The sequence below is a fragment of the Zalophus californianus genome, chromosome 15, assembly GCF_009762305.2.
Source record: "Zalophus californianus isolate mZalCal1 chromosome 15, mZalCal1.pri.v2, whole genome shotgun sequence".
In the NCBI taxonomy this organism is placed as follows: Eukaryota; Metazoa; Chordata; class Mammalia; order Carnivora; family Otariidae; genus Zalophus; species Zalophus californianus.
The window spans coordinates 11,379,271-11,397,957 of NC_045609.1; the positions used below are offsets into that span (position 1 = coordinate 11,379,271).

General features: G+C 38.4%; 1 protein-coding gene across 1 annotated transcript in view; it reads right to left on the reverse strand.

Annotated features, from left to right (window-relative positions):
* Nucleotides 1-18,687, reverse strand: part of RYR2 (ryanodine receptor 2) — a 732,757-nt gene that overhangs the window by 304,382 nt on the left and 409,688 nt on the right. Inside the window, 4 exon segments of the mRNA XM_027588196.2 lie at nucleotides 534-726; nucleotides 5,588-5,829; nucleotides 7,510-7,643; nucleotides 7,983-8,101. Of these exon segments, the coding sequence (XP_027443997.2) occupies nucleotides 534-726; nucleotides 5,588-5,829; nucleotides 7,510-7,643; nucleotides 7,983-8,101 (688 nt within the window).

Below are 18,687 nucleotides of genomic sequence, written 5' to 3' on the forward strand. Positions count from 1 at the left end.
GAGGAAACCCTCTTCACCCAGCTGTTCACAGCGGATAATTTACAAGTACAACAGAGAGAGGGTAACACAGAGAGGTGATAGCTTGACCTGATGAACAGCAACCAAAAAAAAAATCCATTCAGTTTCTGTAAAGATGAGGAGGTTTGGAGTGGGGTGGGGAAATATGATGACAAGAAAAGGAAAATTAATGAAATACAAAGAAAAGACGGTATTTTCTTATGCAGTGCTGTTCATTTCCCTTATTAAATAAAGAAGTAAACTGAAATGGGCGTGAAATATTTCAGGACACGGATTTGGGGCAGGGTTAGCTGACTGCCCCGTCTAAACGCTAGAACAGGTGGACAAAGCATTCAGCCTCCCAAGATGCCTCTCTTGGGTGAATCTTACCTCTTCCTCCAAAGAAATGCCCTGGGCACAGATGCCCAGGAGTGAGGTAGAAGGTTAGCAGGGCATGGGGCATGGCAGTGCCAAGTGTTCTGTGAAAGTATAAGAAGTCAGATGGGACACAGACCACAACACATAGAAATACTAACTTTATTCCTGCAGAGAAACTAACAACTGGAAAGAAGAGGCCATCAATGTTGAAATTCTCAAACATTCCTTGAACAGGTTGTCCGTTAATTCGGAACGAGATGCTCGGGGCACTCAGATCTAGACAGCAACTGATGACGTCATCAGTTCTCAGCAGATGCTGGTTTGGTGAGCTTACAGTACGAGCAATACAGCCTATAGAGGAAAAACAGTAAGGACGGTGATTTTTTTTCCCTCACAGAATCATCTTCAGAGGCAAAGATCTGACTAGGTACTGACAAATCAATGCACAATACTGGAAGAGAATAAATCTTGAATGCATACTAATGCTATATGTTAAATCCTTTGTCCAAAAACTTTTTTTTTTTAATTTTCAGAAGCCATGCCCCTCTCTTTATTGTAAAATGGACCTTCTGATATGCAGAGGAACTTCTGCTTGGAGAAGGATGGCATTTGATGCACAAATCAGCTGAAGCCGATAATATAATGATGTCAGAGAGAAATCTTGAGGGAGAGACTTGAGTTCCAACAGATGCTTTACCACCTACTACTTGGATGACCATCAGCAAATTACATAACTTCTCTAAACCTTGATTTCTTGGAAGCCAAATGCCATCACCTTGCAGAGTCGTTATGATGATTAAATTAATGGTTTAAAAGAACACAGAGTCTCGGACACAGCAGGGCTTGCACGTCAGGACCCTTTCCAAATATACAGTCCCCTTTGTTTTATAAAATAAAAATAATAGGGATAAGGAAAGCAGAAAATGTGTTCATAAGTGCATTGTTTGCTAAGAGGCAAATGCATGCCAACTGGTTTGCTTTACAGTTTATTTCACACAAGATCTTGGTTGGCTTCCTGAGAACAGCAGGATACGAGCTGAGGTGTGACAAGGATTATTTGATAAATGTCATTTCTTGCCCCGGCCAACCTGTGGCCTACGCTCATTCTTGACTATGTCAAAACTCCTTTGCTAATTAGTCTCTGTGGACATACTGGAAGACATGAAGGTAAGGCTCTCTCAAACACATGCTCACAAATGCATACAAACTTTCTCAATTTGAGCAAAGACAGAGATAGATTTCACGGTACAAGATTTGCATTTTTATAAGACCTTTTTAAAATTTCTAGCATGCCAAAATTTTTACCAACAGCATATCTGAAATGCCAGTGGTAGAGCATATCTACTTTTTAAAATGTGTCAGTTTTATTTTATCAATATTCAAATCTGCAAGCAATAAATTCATTATCAAGTAGGACTTCTAAAATTCCCTGAATAAAGATGGCTTTTTAAAAAAATCATATAAAAGCAATGCAACTCACATAAAAAGGTCTATACCTTTGTTTGTATCAAGAACTATAGCTAATAAAAATGTTATTATACAGATATTTATACACTCCAAATATACTGCTCAGTCTGAGGGATATTATTATGCTAATGCTAAGGACTAAAAACCACCATGGCAAACTCTCTTGTGATGCCTGAAACACACAGGATCACTAGTGAACAACCTCAGGTTCACAATTTCAGTGGTATGTGCACACCGTTGAATCCAATTAGAAGCATTTTCAGGTCACATTTATGCAAACCGATCACATCCAGATGACAACTACATTCCTGTTCTCTGTACTAGCCATAAAGGAAGACAGCAACAGTGTGATTTATCACTCCTGGATTAGAAATCTGTACCCATCTTTCGCTTCTACTGTTCTAGGACATTCCTCCACACTTCCATATTTAAATGCTCTCAAAGCACCAAGATTTTTCACACTTTTGGCCCTCCCTTACAAACACTTGGAACTTGGATGCCCAAAATCGAGTTCTGCCTTTGCAGAGAAGACAATGTAGCAACACTGTGCAAAGTTTAAAGTGGAAAGAATAAGTGAAGACAAAGCTCAAAACTTGTGCTCGTGAACCCAGTTCTCGTTCCAAAAAACATCACCACCCTTAAATTATAGCAGGTTAAATGATAAAGAATGTGCTTTATACCAGAAATCACAGATTTAAATTCTACTTTAACTATTAAAAAGAAAAAGAACAGAAGAGTGACCCCCAAGAAAATTATCTGAATTACTATGACTCTGACCTTGGTAAATCAGTCAGAAGCCAATTGATTTAGCTTTGTCTTTGTTGACTACGAATCTAAAACTAGGAAAGCATTTAATATGGCCAATGTCAGAGAAATTACTGCCTGTGTCCTCTTCCAGTATTTTTATGGTTTCAGGTCTCACATTTAGGTCTCTCATCCATTCTGAATTTTGTGTATGGTAAAAGAAAGTGGTCCAGTTTCATTCTTTTCCATGTTGCTGTCCAATTTTCCCAACACTATCTGCTGAAGAGACTGTCTTTTTCCCATCAAATATTCTTTCCTGCTTTGTCAAAGATTAATCAGCCATATAATTGTGGATTTTTTTTATTCCATTCTATTGATCGATGTGTCTATTTGTGTGCCAGTGCCATACTGTCTTGATTACTACAGCTTTGTAATAGAGCTTGAAGTTCGGAATTCTGACACTTCCAGCTTTGCTTTTCTTCAAAATTGTTTTTGGCAATTTGGAGTCTTTTCTGGTTCCATATAAATTTTAGGATTTTTTTCATTCTAGTGCTATTGTCATTTGCTAGGGATTGTATTAAATATGTAGCTTGTTTTGTGTAGTATAGACATTTTAACAATATTGGCTCTTCTAATCCATGAACATGGAATGTCTTCCCATTTTTTTGTGTCATCTTCAGTTTCTTTCATCAGTGTTTTATAGTTTTCAGAGTGCAGGTCTTTCACCTCTTTGGTTAGGTTTACTCCTAAGTATGTTATGGTTTTGGTGTAATTGTAAAAGGGATTGTTTTCTTATTCTTTCTGCTGCTTCATTACTGGTGTATAGAAATGCAACAGATTTCTGCACACTGATTTTGTGTCCTGCTACTTTACTGAATTCCTATATCAGTTCTGGCAGCTTTTTGGTGGAGTCTCTCAGGTTTTCTACATATAATATCACGTCAACTGCAAATAGTGAAAGTTTTACTTCTTTCTTACCAAAAAATGTGGATGCCACTTACTTCTTTTTGTTGTCTGACTGATAGACCCCAGTAGCTTGAGAGACCATACCTTCAACTATAGGCAAGACACAGTACATACTTTCTTGCCATTAAAAAAATATATATATAGTTGAATATTTTCTCCTGATATAAAGTTTCAAATGATTTTCTCCTGAATTCCACAACATAGCCTCCTTTCTGAGATATATTCATAGATTCACTGAATATTTTTGTTGTTTTCATTCTTATTTTATTTAACAGATACCTTGTAATAAAAAGTGTAACACATACAGATCAACTCCATGAGTGTTGGGTTCTTTTAGCGAGTTGAAAGAAAAAGCTTCAAACTAAATGCAAAAATGAAAAAAAAGTGGCGTGGATATGGTTAAAATAATTAGAGGCAATTCAGCATTATTTTATCAGAGTAATCTTCCCCCTCATCTCTGTGTAATGGGAAAACAAGTTAACATGTTTCATTCATTCACCTGAGTAGCCACGGCATGTGGGGCCATAGTAGGAGGTAAAGAGAAGAGAGAGTAAAATCTGAACGGTGAGAATTAATATGTATTATAAAAAGAGACATTACCTCTACTTTACGTTTGTTGGGCTTTCTGATGTTAGTGCTCTTTGCCTTTGTTCAGTCAGTAGGAAAATTGTACTGTGGGAACAGGCTCTCTGACTCTGGTCTGGCCAGAACAGTACAGTGTGTATAAGACACGCCACCCTCCTACCTGGACCCCAGCTACATGTCCCCATGGCTAGATGAAAAAATCCAAAATGGAGCCTCATCTCTTCCTGACTACTTAGCTACTAGCACTGAATAAAGGAAAAATTTGGTAAGTATTAATGATAAAATACAACATGAAGTGCTTTTATTTATAAACCTATTACTAAACTCGTAGATTTAATTCAATTTGACTTTCAAAACGTTCATGAGCTACCAGACCTCTAAAGCATTAACAAATATCTCTTGTACCCCCTAAGAGACAGATTTCAGCTTTTTATATGTAAAAATACATACATTTTCCATATTTTCTCTATGCTTAATATGTCACAAAATAATATGAGAACTGTATTCTAAAGCAGTTTTATGAGCACAAGTGTATGTCTGCAGAATCCAGATGAATTCCGGTTTCTAAGAAACAGCTACATCAAGACTATGGACTCTGAGAAACAAACTGAGGGTGTCAGAGGGGAGAGGGGTGGGGGGATGGGTTAGCCCGGTGATGGGTATTAAAGAAGGCACGTACTGCATGGAGCACTGAGTGTTATACAAAAACAACAAAGCATGGATCATTACATCAAAAACTAATGATGTACTGTATAGTGACTAACATAATAAAATAAAATTAAAAAGAAAAAAGAACTAAGCTTTTAAATGGAGCCAACTAAAATGCACCTTCTATTAAATTAGAGAAAAGGATATGATTTTTACATCTATCACTCATTCTTAATATATACTCAACTATCAAAGTTCAGGTTGATAGCTGGTGAAATGAACTACACACTTATTTTTAAACAGTTCCACATAAAGGGTCATCTGACAATAAACTGACACCTCGCAATACACATCACAAATGACCAATTCCCAAGGTTACATTATCTACTAGGAGATGGAACTTAATCTATTTCTTCCAATTATTTTCCAGGATCTGTTCTTTGGTGTTTATATTGGAAGCTAAAGCTTCACACACACCTGTTCAAGTAAGTAGGAAACACACAAATTTGGTGTTTTTTGTTTTGTTTTCTTTTTGCGGTTTATTATGAATCAAAAATGCCACTTTTCGAACATACTGTTCATCAACAATACAGTGTTTTGGAAATGTACCATAATTGTAAGTTTTGTTTTTCCCATAGTGAAATTCTGCTTTTTACTTAATATTCTCACTCATCGTTTCTAGAGTAAATTTCTGAAGAATAAATGTATCTGAATATATGTAGCGCAGATAGATTTTGGAAACACGGAGAAAGGGCAACAGATTTCCTTCGCACACACAGGGGAAGATGCAGATGGTGCTGACCTGACCAGAGATGAAGGCCATCGAATCCGTAGGAAAAGAGATCGTCTCCAACTCCATTTCCACCCCACTCCTCACCGCCTCCCGGGTAGGGAGAGTACCCTTCGGTGGAAGCCCAGCCCACCCGCAGGTGGGTGGCTTCAGCGGTCACGAATGGCTCCGTGTGGTCCACCATCAGCTCATAGTACCACTTCTTATACTGAGCCGACCCTTCGCTGACGCCCAGAAAAATATTGGGTCTCATGCTTTAAAGAGATAGGAAGAGCACATGAGAAACTCAGGACAAACCTCCTGTTGTGTTCATTTATGTCTATTTCAAACATCGGTCCTGTTTCTCCAAAATGCAATATATTAAATCTGTTTTCCTTCAGTACTGCAAAATTACTAAGTCACTGAGGCGGTAGGCGGTGACAGCCAGCCTACAGTTAACATTCAGTGGCAGGTGTCTGCTTTTCCGATTACTTGGCAATGTCCCTCAGGGACCTAAGATGATTTTTTTCTGAATTGCTTTTCAGCATATTTTATACCATTGATCATGTTTAAGGTGAGATACTCAGTATAACGGGCCCTTAGAATTCATGGAGTTACCATTAATTCAGGACATGCAGACATTTTCCTAACTAAGCTGTGGGCCAGGTAAGGTACAAGGCTTTTGAAGAGCCTTCCTTTATCAGTAAAGGAAGCAGAGTGATAAACAGCTTTGTTGTTCTCAATGCCTTTCTGACGGCAGAAGAATTTCTAGGTAGTTGTATTTAGTTTCTAAGGGACTTAGACCCTATGTTAACGCTTAGGATTAGTGAAGGTCTCAGGAAATACCACTCAAAAACAGCACGTCTGTTATACAAAGAGCCATTCAGGAAGTCTTAAATCAATCCGGTTAAAAAAACACAATATAGAAATATACACCAAATCCTACACTTTTGTTTAAAACAGGGTAAGGAAGTGATTACTTCCTGGATAGCTGCAAGATATAATATATTCAAAATTATTACTATCACGCAGAATATTTTCTTAATTATAAGCTGTATTATTTTTATTATACTACTTGGTATAAGGAAGGCAGTGTGGCTTGGTATTTAAGGGCCCAGTCTCTGGCATTAGACTTGAGTTCCATTTCCAGTCCAATATTTTAATCTTTAAAATGTGTATAATAGGGCACCTGGGTGGCTCAGTCAGTTAAGTGGCTGCCTTCGGCTCAGGTCATGATCCCAGGGTCCTGGGATCGAGCCCCGCATCAGGCTCCCTGCTCCACAGGGAGCCTGCTTCTCCCTCTCCCACTCCCCCTGCTTGTGTTCCCTCTCTCGCTGTCTCTATCAAATAAATAAATAAAATCTTGAAAATAAAATAAAATGTGTATAATAGTACCTAGTTGGACTAGTTGAACCCAGTGCAAACACAGTGTAGCATACATGGAAAGCATAGAGAATAGTGGCGGGGCACACAGTACTCAAGGAATGTCTGATACCTTGGAAGAGCTATCTAACCAAAAATGTAGTTTTATTGTTTTATGGAAATTATATCTTAGACATTCTGATTCAACTTTTTTATTATACATAGCAACCACTTTGAAGTTGGCATTGAAGGGTAGCATTTTTATTTATATTCTAAGAAAGCACAAAACATAATTATATATAACTGTATCCCTGTAAAATTGTCAGCCTGTTCCTGAAGAGGTCAGTGATAAGCCAACCTCATACGAATGTGACTATGAAAGCTTACAGCCTTGTGATAAAAGCACATTCTGCTTGGTTCACCTACTGTTATTATTACCCCATCCGACTTATACAAAAACTACACTATTCGCTGGGGTAGTATGTAAAATATCCTAATAAAACAAGCGGACCACAGGAGGCCTTAACTACAGAGCCAGAACATGAATTCCTTGTTACACCACCTATTTGGTGACAGTGTCTATCTGAGTCTACCTGCTGACATGGTTCACAAGACGTGTCTGTAATAGTAGGTCTCTTCCTGGCAGCAGGTTGTCACAGATGAGATGCTGGTTAGAACGGACTGCGACTCCATGGCAGACACAGAGAGAGCACAAGACGTCGAGAACCTGGAGAGAGAAAGCACTTCCAGCCGACTAATTCCCTTATTCAGATTTGAGTATCCCCGCACTTCTCGTGAATGCGAACACGTTCCCTCGGACCCAGCCATGTGAACGGGACAGCCACGAGGTCACGTATCTTCCAAGTTTCTCTTACATACAAACTGATAATTGCTCAGTGTCTCAAGGGTGCTACAAATAAGCACCAAACAGCATTACCTGACTGTAATTAAGAAATGAGAAACACTCATGACACATTTGACACACCTTTTAAAAGTTATCTTATTTAAAAAATATATTTAAAAATTATCCCGGAATTCATCCATGGCAATACATTGGTTCCCTTACCTTATGGTTTCTTCCATGCTTGTCTAAAAGTGAGATTATGGATTTAATGTGTCCTTCCTTAATAATATTTAGAGCTTCTGGACTTTCTACTAGCACACAGTGTAAAACTTCAAGAATACCTAAAGATAAAGAAAGAAAATATGATCAGAGAGTCTACAATGATCAGTGCCTTTCCTTTTTCTCTAGGTGTTCCTTTAGGTCAACATGTAATTATTATGGGCTCGATGTGTTTGTCACAGGGTACTGTAAAGGGGGACAAGTGATGTTTGTGATGGGAGGAAAAGGCAATGTTAGCAGAGTAAGCAGGTAACTCTGCCTGGGAAGGTATGAAAGAAAGCAACCCTAACTCGAGCCTCAGAGAATACATTCATGATCATTTTGCTGAGAATACATTCATGATCATTTTCCAGACAGCAAAGTTAGGGAGGCAGGAGGCTGAGTGAAGTCTTGAATGGAATGCATAACTGTGGTGCCTTGAGTACAGAGCAAGTAGGGGACAAGACAGGTAGGTAGTAGGTTAGGACCAGCTTATGAAGTTTCTCAGTTTGAAAGTATAACCCTACAACAATGCACCCTAACCCACAAAGAACATTACATTCTCCCAGAGGTAAATGGTATAAAATGTTTCTTAGTTTCCAAAACAAGAGAAATATAGAGAATAATACAAAAATATATAGAAATATACAACCTAGAAAACCTGATGACGAATGGGGGTATTTTTTCCCCAAGATTTTATTTACTTATTTGAGAGAGCGTGCATGCTCACGTGCACAAGCAAAAGCAGGCTCCCCGCTGAGCAGGGAGCCCAGTGCGGGACTCGATCCCAGGACCCTGGGATCATGACCTGAGCCGAAGCAGATGCTTAACAAACTGAGCCACACAGGCACCCCAAGAATGGGGGTATTTTAAAGTATTAGCCATCAGAGAAGATAAAATGAAATATACCCTTTCTTATCTTAAAGCTTGAGAGAATAGAAAATAATTTTCATCAGAATTTTTAGTGTGAACTTGGAAAGCTGAATGTGTACATATGTATTGTTTCTGAGAAAGCTTGCTTTGTCTACTGAGAGTGCAGGCCACTCGTAGCAATTAGATATAACATTCAGAAAATGTGATCTCTGAGAGCTACAAAGTATCATGAGGGAAATCTGCAGAAAGGTTTATACATCTCCAATGGAGTTCACATTCTTGGAAAAGTGCTCAGGTGTACAAATGGCCAGAATACATAAGTAATGGCACACTATGGTTGCCACAATCAATACTTGATCCAAATCCCAATCCATGACAGAACAGGGGCTATTAATGCTAATTTCTTTACCGACGACATAATTTGGTGAAGTATGAATGTACAGTTGTTTAAAAAAATACCCAAAACAATGAGCTAATTTTTGGTGTAGTTCGAAATTAACTGCCGTGTTCCAACAACCCATGCTGATTAAAAAATCCCAGATAGAAAAGAATACAACAGGCTAATGGATAAAGATGTTTATATAAGGGTACTTAAACCGAATGCTTCTGCTATTAAAGATGGAGAAATAAATGCGTTCATTCTTAGCTAAAATAAACTAAAATAATACAAAAGAAAAAGCATTTTTAATAGATTGCTCATATTTTATCCCGATGTCCTTGTTTTGTCCCAGTTACCTATTAGTGCAGAACACAACTATAGCTGCCCGTATTTGCAAATGAAAATTATACTGTGTACCAGGCAATGCTCATTCATTCCCATTTCATCTATGGTTGCTTTTACATTAAAGAGGCAGAGCTGAGTGGCTGCAACAACACTCAGCCCTATGGTCTACAGAACATAAAACACTATCTGGCCTTTTCCAAAAAAATATTGCCAATCTCTACTTACAGAGTTGATACAACCATTAAGACAAAAGACGAAGAAGTAGAAGACCACAAGAAAAATAAATTCTCTTTGTAAATAAATATACATGAAAACCAGTAACATTCAAAGACGTGAATATATCTGAAAAGATTTGACTAGATTGTGAAAATGAACAGCACAGCGATCACAAAACACAAGAATGGCAATACGAAATATGAAAATAAATCTGATTTTCCCATATTCAGCTTACTTTAATAGAAGGCTTCCAGAGTTTGGGACTTCATATTAAAACATTTTTCTTTAATGCTGCTACATCAGATCCAACAAATAAAAGTTGAAAAGCACTGACTGCCTCTAAGTCTGAGAGTAAAAAGTCAGAGAAAACTATTTTTATTTTCAACTGTTGGAATAAACAGCAAATAAACTTCTATTTTTGTGTGGGTGGTTAGAAATTCCTAAAAGAAAATAAATTGGAAATACCAAAAGACTCATTCTCCAAAAAAATAAAGGCTGGCTAGACTGACTATATTATATGTATGTATAAATTATGCCAATATATGTCTCAAACTCTTCTGTGAAAAAAGAAACAGAGGAAGGCGGCTTACTAAATATTACAATGTCAGTATCTAACCAAAGATGGTCTGGCAATTCTAAACACACTGAATAAGACCCAGAGATGGAAATAGTGCATAACACTTATTGCCAGATTCTCAAGGAATAAATTGAGCTTGGTAGATCCTAACAGTATTACCAGAATGAATTATGAACATAAATTGTCAAACACATACACACACACACACACTAGTAAGACAAAACAAGATTTTGTTAATCTGTATAACCTGATTTTATGTTTTAATAAATTTACAGAAATGATTTTAGTGAAAATTTTAATAACATGCAGAACACAATGTATAATGTAAACTTTCCTGAGTAGACACACAATTGGATATACATTATGATTGCAACTATGTAAAATATATTATGTGTATAAAATGTGTATTTCACAAAACACCAGGAGTTAGTATACCAGAATATTGGTGCTGGTTATTGCTGGATTAGTATACCTCTCTTCCAATACTTGATGAATTCCAGGAAATGAGTATGCACTACTTTTACCATAAGAAATATTCTTAGAAAGGACAACAAAATAGGAAGTTCTATTTCCATTTTTCTTTTTTTTTTTTTAAGATTTATTTTAGGGGGAGAGAGAGAGTACAAGTGAGCTGGGGGAATGGCAGAGGGAGAGAGGGAGAGAATCCTGAAGCAGACTTTGTGCTGAGCATGGAGCCCAACGCGGGGCTGGAGCCCAGGATCCTGAGATCATGACAAAGAGCCAGCCACTCAACTGACTGCGCCACCCAGGCGCCCCAACTAAAGCACACATTTAATTGATGTCACCCCTTACTTGAAAGCTCCCATGGCTTCCCAGGACATCCAAGGTACAAGTCCCTTCCCCAGAGCAAGGTACATCAGCTCTTTTGCTACATGACCCAACCCGACTACTTTACCACCTCAACTCCCACCAACTCCTCTGACAAAGAACAGTTAGTATATACTTTTACTTCAAAGTACATATTACAAATATAATTAGGTGCTAATGCATTTACAAGACACTGATATATTTATTAAGCACCTACGGGCACTGTTCTAGGCAGTGGGGTCATCAGCGATCAAGGCCTGCCAGGGCCAAGTGGGAGCTTGTCGGCTCTGTCCCACCTTCCATGTTTTGTACATGTTATTCTCAGACTGAAATATACTTCCCTCTTTGGAAGCTGCAAAATCTGAATCATCCTACAAAGGCAGAAAGTCACCTCATTTGGTGGGTTTTAACCAATACCCTAGAATGAATTATTCTTTCTTGGTAGTATTGATCACATTGTGTTAAAATCGTGTATGCTCATTTCAATCTCCTATTAGAGAGTGAGTCTTTGAGAGCAGAGATGTGTTGAATTCTGCCTCCTTGTGACCCAGCACACTTGGGCCTACGGAGGCCCACCTCATGTTTGCCAACTGAGTAACTGAATGAATGTAAATGGACGATTAGTACACACTTTCAGTTTAAACTACATAAACCTGTGATTTGTTTAGTCAATCATAACAAGATTCATTATTGTGAAGAGTGTGTAGAATAGCTACTTTGGCATATTTTCTGTCTGGAAATTTTAACATTAAAATATTTTTTTAAAGGTAGAGAAGTCATATGATAGAACACGGATGGAGAATTTATATTTCTTAGTTCCAGTATTTCCTCACTGAATGACAGGAATTTTTGTGGGCTTTAGTCTGTCTGTGGGGGTCATGTACAAAATTCAAAACTGATGGTGTAAGCCCTTTATACATAAGATACATGAAATATTTAGCTCTTTGCCTTAAAACTTTTATGGCTGTAACTTTGTGAATTATTTATAGGACTCATGACAAAGAAAAATCTCTGAGGGTGTTTACAAAATGTCTGGAAGTAACCTAACGGTATTGAAGCATCCAAGCGCTGTGGTGGGGCATGCCCCGGGCTGTCCAAGGTTGAGGGTTTACGTGGAAAAACTGAAAGCAAGCCATAGAACAGAAGTGCTCTATTGGGTCTGACTTTATTAACAGAAAGAATCTAGCCTAGGGATTCTGCCCCATCCCCAGTAGACACAAGCTCACTGGTGAGTCTTGCACTTTCGAGTGAAGTGAACAGAACCAGGCAGGGAGTCTCTCAGGCACAGGTAGCCAGTGTGGAGACAGAACTCCCATTATCTCAGGAAAACCAATGGACTTGGAAGACAATGCCAACATCTCCTCTCCAGAAACTGTTTTCTCACCTACGGTTCCAAGTGTTTAGCAAAAATAAAACAAAATTAAAATAATCTCAGAACACCGAGGTTTAGATGGAATGTAGTTCTCACTGCAAGAGGGACACATGGGTGTTATTCAGCTTTGGAAAAGGACCCCACTCCCACATCTCTGCTCTGAGTGTGGGTAATGATCCTGGACAATCCCTGATGCAGCACATGGCCTTAGCTGACAATTTCAACAGGGAAGCCTCTTAGTGTAATTGGCAAGCAAACAGAAGGCTTCAACCTGGGTGCTAATAGGTATGAATTAGACTGTCCCCCAGTGACAGAAACACTGGGGACTCAGTACAGATAACACACAGAACTGCAGTACCCACTTGCAGGGTCAGAAACAATCACAATTAGAGAAACTGTGAATTCCAAATGACCCAAATCACAGGTTGCATTTCTACTTTTTCCCCTACCTAGCAGTTAAAATCCTTCTTAATCTTTTGGTCAGACCTCATTAGTCATATCCCCAGGGCTCACTGAAGGCAAGTGGAAACAAGGAAAGTTGTATTTTTTGCCATGGATAATTAACGTAAATAAAGTGACTTAAGTAAAAAGACGGGGGGAAAGGCACTGAGAAATAACATGACAACACAGAACATGAAACACGCAGTCCAGACCTGTCTATATCACGGACCGTCATCCTTTCAGAAGGGGGACTGACAGCCTGGATATTTACTAGGCTTAATGAGGAACTATAATGGTAAGAGGTATTGTTATTATCCTTTTGTCTTACGTAGTGGTTATAACCATGGTCGCAAGCCAGTGTGCCCCGTTTGAGTCCTGGCAGATTTTAGGCAAGTTACTTAACTTCTCTGAGCTCCAGTGTCCCCATTTCTAAAACCAAATTCTAATAATGTTACCTACCCCGGGGGGGGGGGGGGAGATGTTGTGAGGAATTAACACATGTAAAGCTTTTAGGAAAAGGCCTGGATCTGAGCAGCACAATGTAAGCATCAACACTTATTTTATGGTTGTAACAGAATAATACAAATGACAAATGAAATGAAAGAAAAAAGGATCAACTGGGAAATCTGACAACTAGGCTTTTTATACAGAGATTAAAAACGTTGCATCAGGGAAAGGTAGAGAAATGCTGAATGGACAACACTGATCATAAGGAAAATCCAGGGAAAATGTTATTGATCACTATGGAGAAATGAAATCAAAGTTAGATACCAAAATAGTTAAATTAGTAAATCCAGGGGAAATTACACCAGAACGTTAGACAGAGAGACAAAAGTAGAGCAAGAGACAGAACAACAAGACACTCTACATTCTGGAGACAGGACTGTTGAGCCAAAAATACCATGAAAGATTACACCAAGTAGACCTCCTGGCTCATTAAAAAGGCATAACGGCACTCTTTTGACAAGAACCCCCTCTTCTCTCCATATTGAAACAAACAAACATGCAAATGAAGTGGGCAGCAGTTAGAAAAGCCAGAAGAAAAGTTCAGCTAGCTACATGGTGACAAAAGGTCTGAGGAGTTTGGGAGGTTTTTTTTTGGCTACACTCCAAAGGGGAGGCCAAGAGAGAAAGCAGCTGAGTTATGTACAAATACGTTAATTTGTTCCTGGGCCTGTGCTTTTGAGAAGGCTCTGTAGAGGCACACCTTTGCTGTTTTGTTCCACTAATCGGAATGGAACAGCCAATGAGTGATAAACCATGGATAGCATCCAAGTTGTCCTTCTTTGGTGGTTGGGCATGAATGTGGAACTTCTAGAAGTGGCAGAAACTTCTAGTTTGAGCTAGTGGAGGGACGGTGGAGAGCCTCACCAAACAGTATTGGGCCTGCCCAGAACAAACAGCAGGAGGTGAAAAACCAATTGATATATGGCATAATTACAATACATCTTAACGTTTAGAGGAGAATTCTGCATGCCACAGACTGAAGCACTGAGAGAAATAGGAATAATCCGTGGTTCGTTCAAAATGGGTATAAATCTGATGTCAAGGGCATATTTGAGTTTCAGTGTGAGATAAACTGATGAATTTATTTTTTAACTTTTGTAAGCAGAAAGGGACAAAAGATAACAGAAGCAATGTACGTTTTGCTTCCTTTCTATAACACAGGGCTTACTTGTAAAATAAACACTAAGTAGGGTTTCCATATCACAACTAAAGAGAGAGAAAAATGGACTAAGTTGATATCAATATTAAAAAATAGGCTTAAGAATAACAAGAGGTGGGGTCTTAAGCCAAATAGGGGAAACACATGATTATGCATCCTTCCATTTTTTTATAATGGTTTTGAGGCATGAGAAGAAAATACTCTCATTAAATCTTGAGCTAACATAAAGCTGAGAAGGGCGAGAAAAAGTGACAGAGGTAAGATTAAAATACAACAGAACTTGACAGAATTAGGAACATTAATAAAAGTGGAATAAAAGATAAAGGGATATACCACATTTTTACTCATATATAGAAACGTACAACATCATGAATGCATTAGCAAAATAAATAAACAAAAAAGATGGACTTAAGGTATTTTATTGGAAGACGAGATGAACACGAGTCAAAAATTTCCCGGGGTACATTATCTAAAATAAACAACACATAAAATAATCCATGTAATTATAGTGTACTATTCAGCCTTAATTAGGCTTCTGATGGTTTGCTGCTTTCAATTTAGGGAGCAGTATTTTATAAAAGATAGACAAATTAGAGGAGTTAAGGACAATTAAAAAAAGAAAGTGTCATCGGCAGTTCACGATGTAACAGTGAAATAATATTAGAAACGTTATGCCACACAAATATTTATTTGTATAAATTGCCATTTCTCAAAACCCACAGAGGTCTAAGTGCCAGACAAAAAAAATGCTTTAAGATATTCTTATCTTGCTATTTACTCTTGGGTGTTTTTGCCCCATTTACATGTTCAATTATCACTCCATAAAATGGGTTCTGGATATAAGTTAAATGAGGAGCGGAAACTGATATTATTCTTGCTTTTGTGGACTTTACAGACCATACAAATTCAGTCCTGGCTCCGTTACTTTCATTTGACCTTGAAAAGGTTACCCCTCTCGACTTCTCAGCTTCCAATTTTTCATTTGTAAAATGGAAATGATAATGGGACATACCTTACGGAGTCCTGCGGGATCCAGTGAAGTAATACATATGACATCTCAGCATAGTCCCCAAAATTCACTTATTTCCTTGGCTACACAATGTGCTCATTAACATGTTCAAAAAACAATAAATGCGTGCCTCTCTCTGAAGTATGAGAACCTATAAAAATGCTGGCAGATGCAATTAATTGCTGAAAAGGCCTTTAAATAAAATTTTCAAAGATCTATGCATCTGAGTATTTTTAAGATGCACCTTCCAGGGCAAGAGAAATATAGATTAATCAACTCTTAAAAAAGATACTTACCTCAAAGCAGCAAATATTTATTGAGAACTATTATTTGGGGGCAGGAATGTAAAATGATCACAGCATCTGAGCTTTGGTTCAACTTCAAATGTTCTCTTGAAAAAGGCAATCTCTTCAATAAATGGCGCTGGGAAAACTGGATATTCACATGTAAAAGAATGAAACCAGACTCCTATCCTATACCACTCACAAAAAGTAACTCAAAATGTATTATAAGATATAAATATATAGAACCCGAAGCCATGAAATTCCTAGAAAAAAGAGGGGGGAAAAAAACCTCCTTGGTATAGGAATTGGCAATGGTCTTTCAGATAGGACACTAAAAGCACAAGCAACAAAATAAAAAAATAAGGGGGACCGCATCAGGGGCGCCTGGGTGGCTCAGTCAGTGAAGCGTCTGCCTTCAGCCCAGGTCATGATCCCGGGGTCCTCAGATCAAGCTCTGCATCAGGCTCTCTGCTCAGCGGGGAGTCTGCTTCTTCCTCTCCCTTTGCCCCTCCCACCTGCTCATGCACTCTCTCTCTCTCTCTCATGAATAAATAAAATCTTTAAAAAAAAATTAAGTGGGACTACATCAAACTAAAAAGCTTCTGCACAACAAAAGAAATCATTAATAAAGTAAAAAGACAACCTACAGAATGGGGAAAAAAAGTGCAAACCAAATATCTGATAAAGGGTTAATATCCAAAATATATAAAAAATTCATCAGAAAAAATAATCCAGTTAAAATGGGCAAAAGACCCAAGTAGACATTTTCCCAAAGAAGATATTCAAATGGCCAAAAGATACATGAAAAGATGACCAACATCACTAGTCATCAGGGAGAAGTAAATCAAAACCACAATGAGACATTATCACACACCCATCAGAACGGCCATCATCAAGAAGACGAGGTAACAAATGCCAGTGTGGATGTGGGGAAAAGGGAACCCTTGTGCCCTGTTGGTGGGAATGCAAACTGGTGCAGCCACTATGGAAAACAGTAGAGAGGATCCTTAAAAAATTAAAAATGGAACTATCATATGATCCAGCCATTCCACTTCTGGGACTATATCCAAAGAAAACAAAAACACTGGGGCGCCTGGGTGGCTCAGTTGGTTAAGTGTCTGACTCTTGATTTCGCCCCAGGTCATTATCTCAGGGTCATGGGATTGAGCCCCACATCAGGCTCCATGATCAGCACGGAGTCTGCTTGAGATTCTCTCTCTCCCTCTCTGCTCCCCCCACCACTCTCTCTCCCTCTCTCTTTCAAATAAATAAACCTTTAGAAAACAAAAACACTAACTCGAAAAGATACCTGCACTTCCATGTTCACAGCAGCATTATTTACTAAAAACAGCCAAGACAGACAAGATAGGAACCAAAAAGGCCAAAATAAAAAAAAAACAAAAACAAAAACAAACACAGCAAGAACAAAAAACTCTAAAACCCTCAGAGAAAAAGAGATCAGATGTGTGGTTTCCAGAGGCAGGGAGTTCGTGACAGAGGGATAAACATCAGTAAATACTAGGGATGTAATGTACGATATGATGATAGCTAACAATGCTCTGTGATACACAGGAAAGTTGGTAAGTGGATGAAATCTAAGAGTTTTCATCAGTGTTGAAAGAACAAAAAAAGTGTTCAAAGAACAGTGTTCAAAGAACAAAAAAAGCTCTTTTTTGTTTTTTTCTTTTACTTTTTTTTTTTTTTTTAAGATTTTACTTATTTATTTGAGAGAGAAAGAGCACACACAGGGGGTAGAAGCAGCGGGAGAGGGAGACTCGGAAGCAGACTCCATGCTGAGCGCGGACCCCGCCGTGGGGGCTCGATCCCCCAACCCTGAGATCACGACCTGAGCTGAAACCAAGAGTCAGATGCTTAAGCAACTGAGCCACACAGGTGCCCCTCCTTTCTTTTTTACTTTCTTAAATAATTTTATATATATGAGATGACTGATGCAAACTAAATCTGTTAGAGTAATAATTTCACAATTTTTGTAAGCCAAACCATTATGCTGTTCACTTTAAACTTATACAGTGATGTGTGTCAGCTGTGTCTCAATAAAATCAGGCAGGGGGAGTTCTCCTGCGGAATGAAGACAGCCAAGGGCCTCATCTCCAATAAGCACAAAAGAAAAAAGTGAAAGCGCATAAAACAACCTATTTCTGATACTTGGCAAGTGTGGAATAAGGAGAAAAGTTATACAACGCATTCTTTAACAAAATACACATTTTTTTAAAGAGTTTAAGTAATCTCTACACCCAATGTGGGGCTCGAACCCACAACCCCAAGATCAAGAGTCACATGCTTTACTGAGCCAGCCAGGTATCCCGAAACCCACAAATTTTAGATAGGGTATTACGTGCAGAAGTGTATGTGGTCCTGAGATGAAACATTATGTATAGAGCAAAGTACAATTTAAAATGCTTTCAAAAACTGGCATGATTTTATTATTTTTTTAAAATATTTATTTATTTGAGAGAGAAGGAAAGAGCATGAACCGGGGGAGTGGCAGAAGGAGAGGGAGAAGCAGACTCCCTGCTGAGCAGGGAGCCCAACATGGGGCTCGACCCCAAGACCCTGAAATCATGACCTCAGCTGGTCAAATGCTTAACCAACTGAGCCACCCAAGCACACCCAAGTTTGTTTGTTTGTCTGTTTATAAGTTTTTGGCTAAAGGTCTTT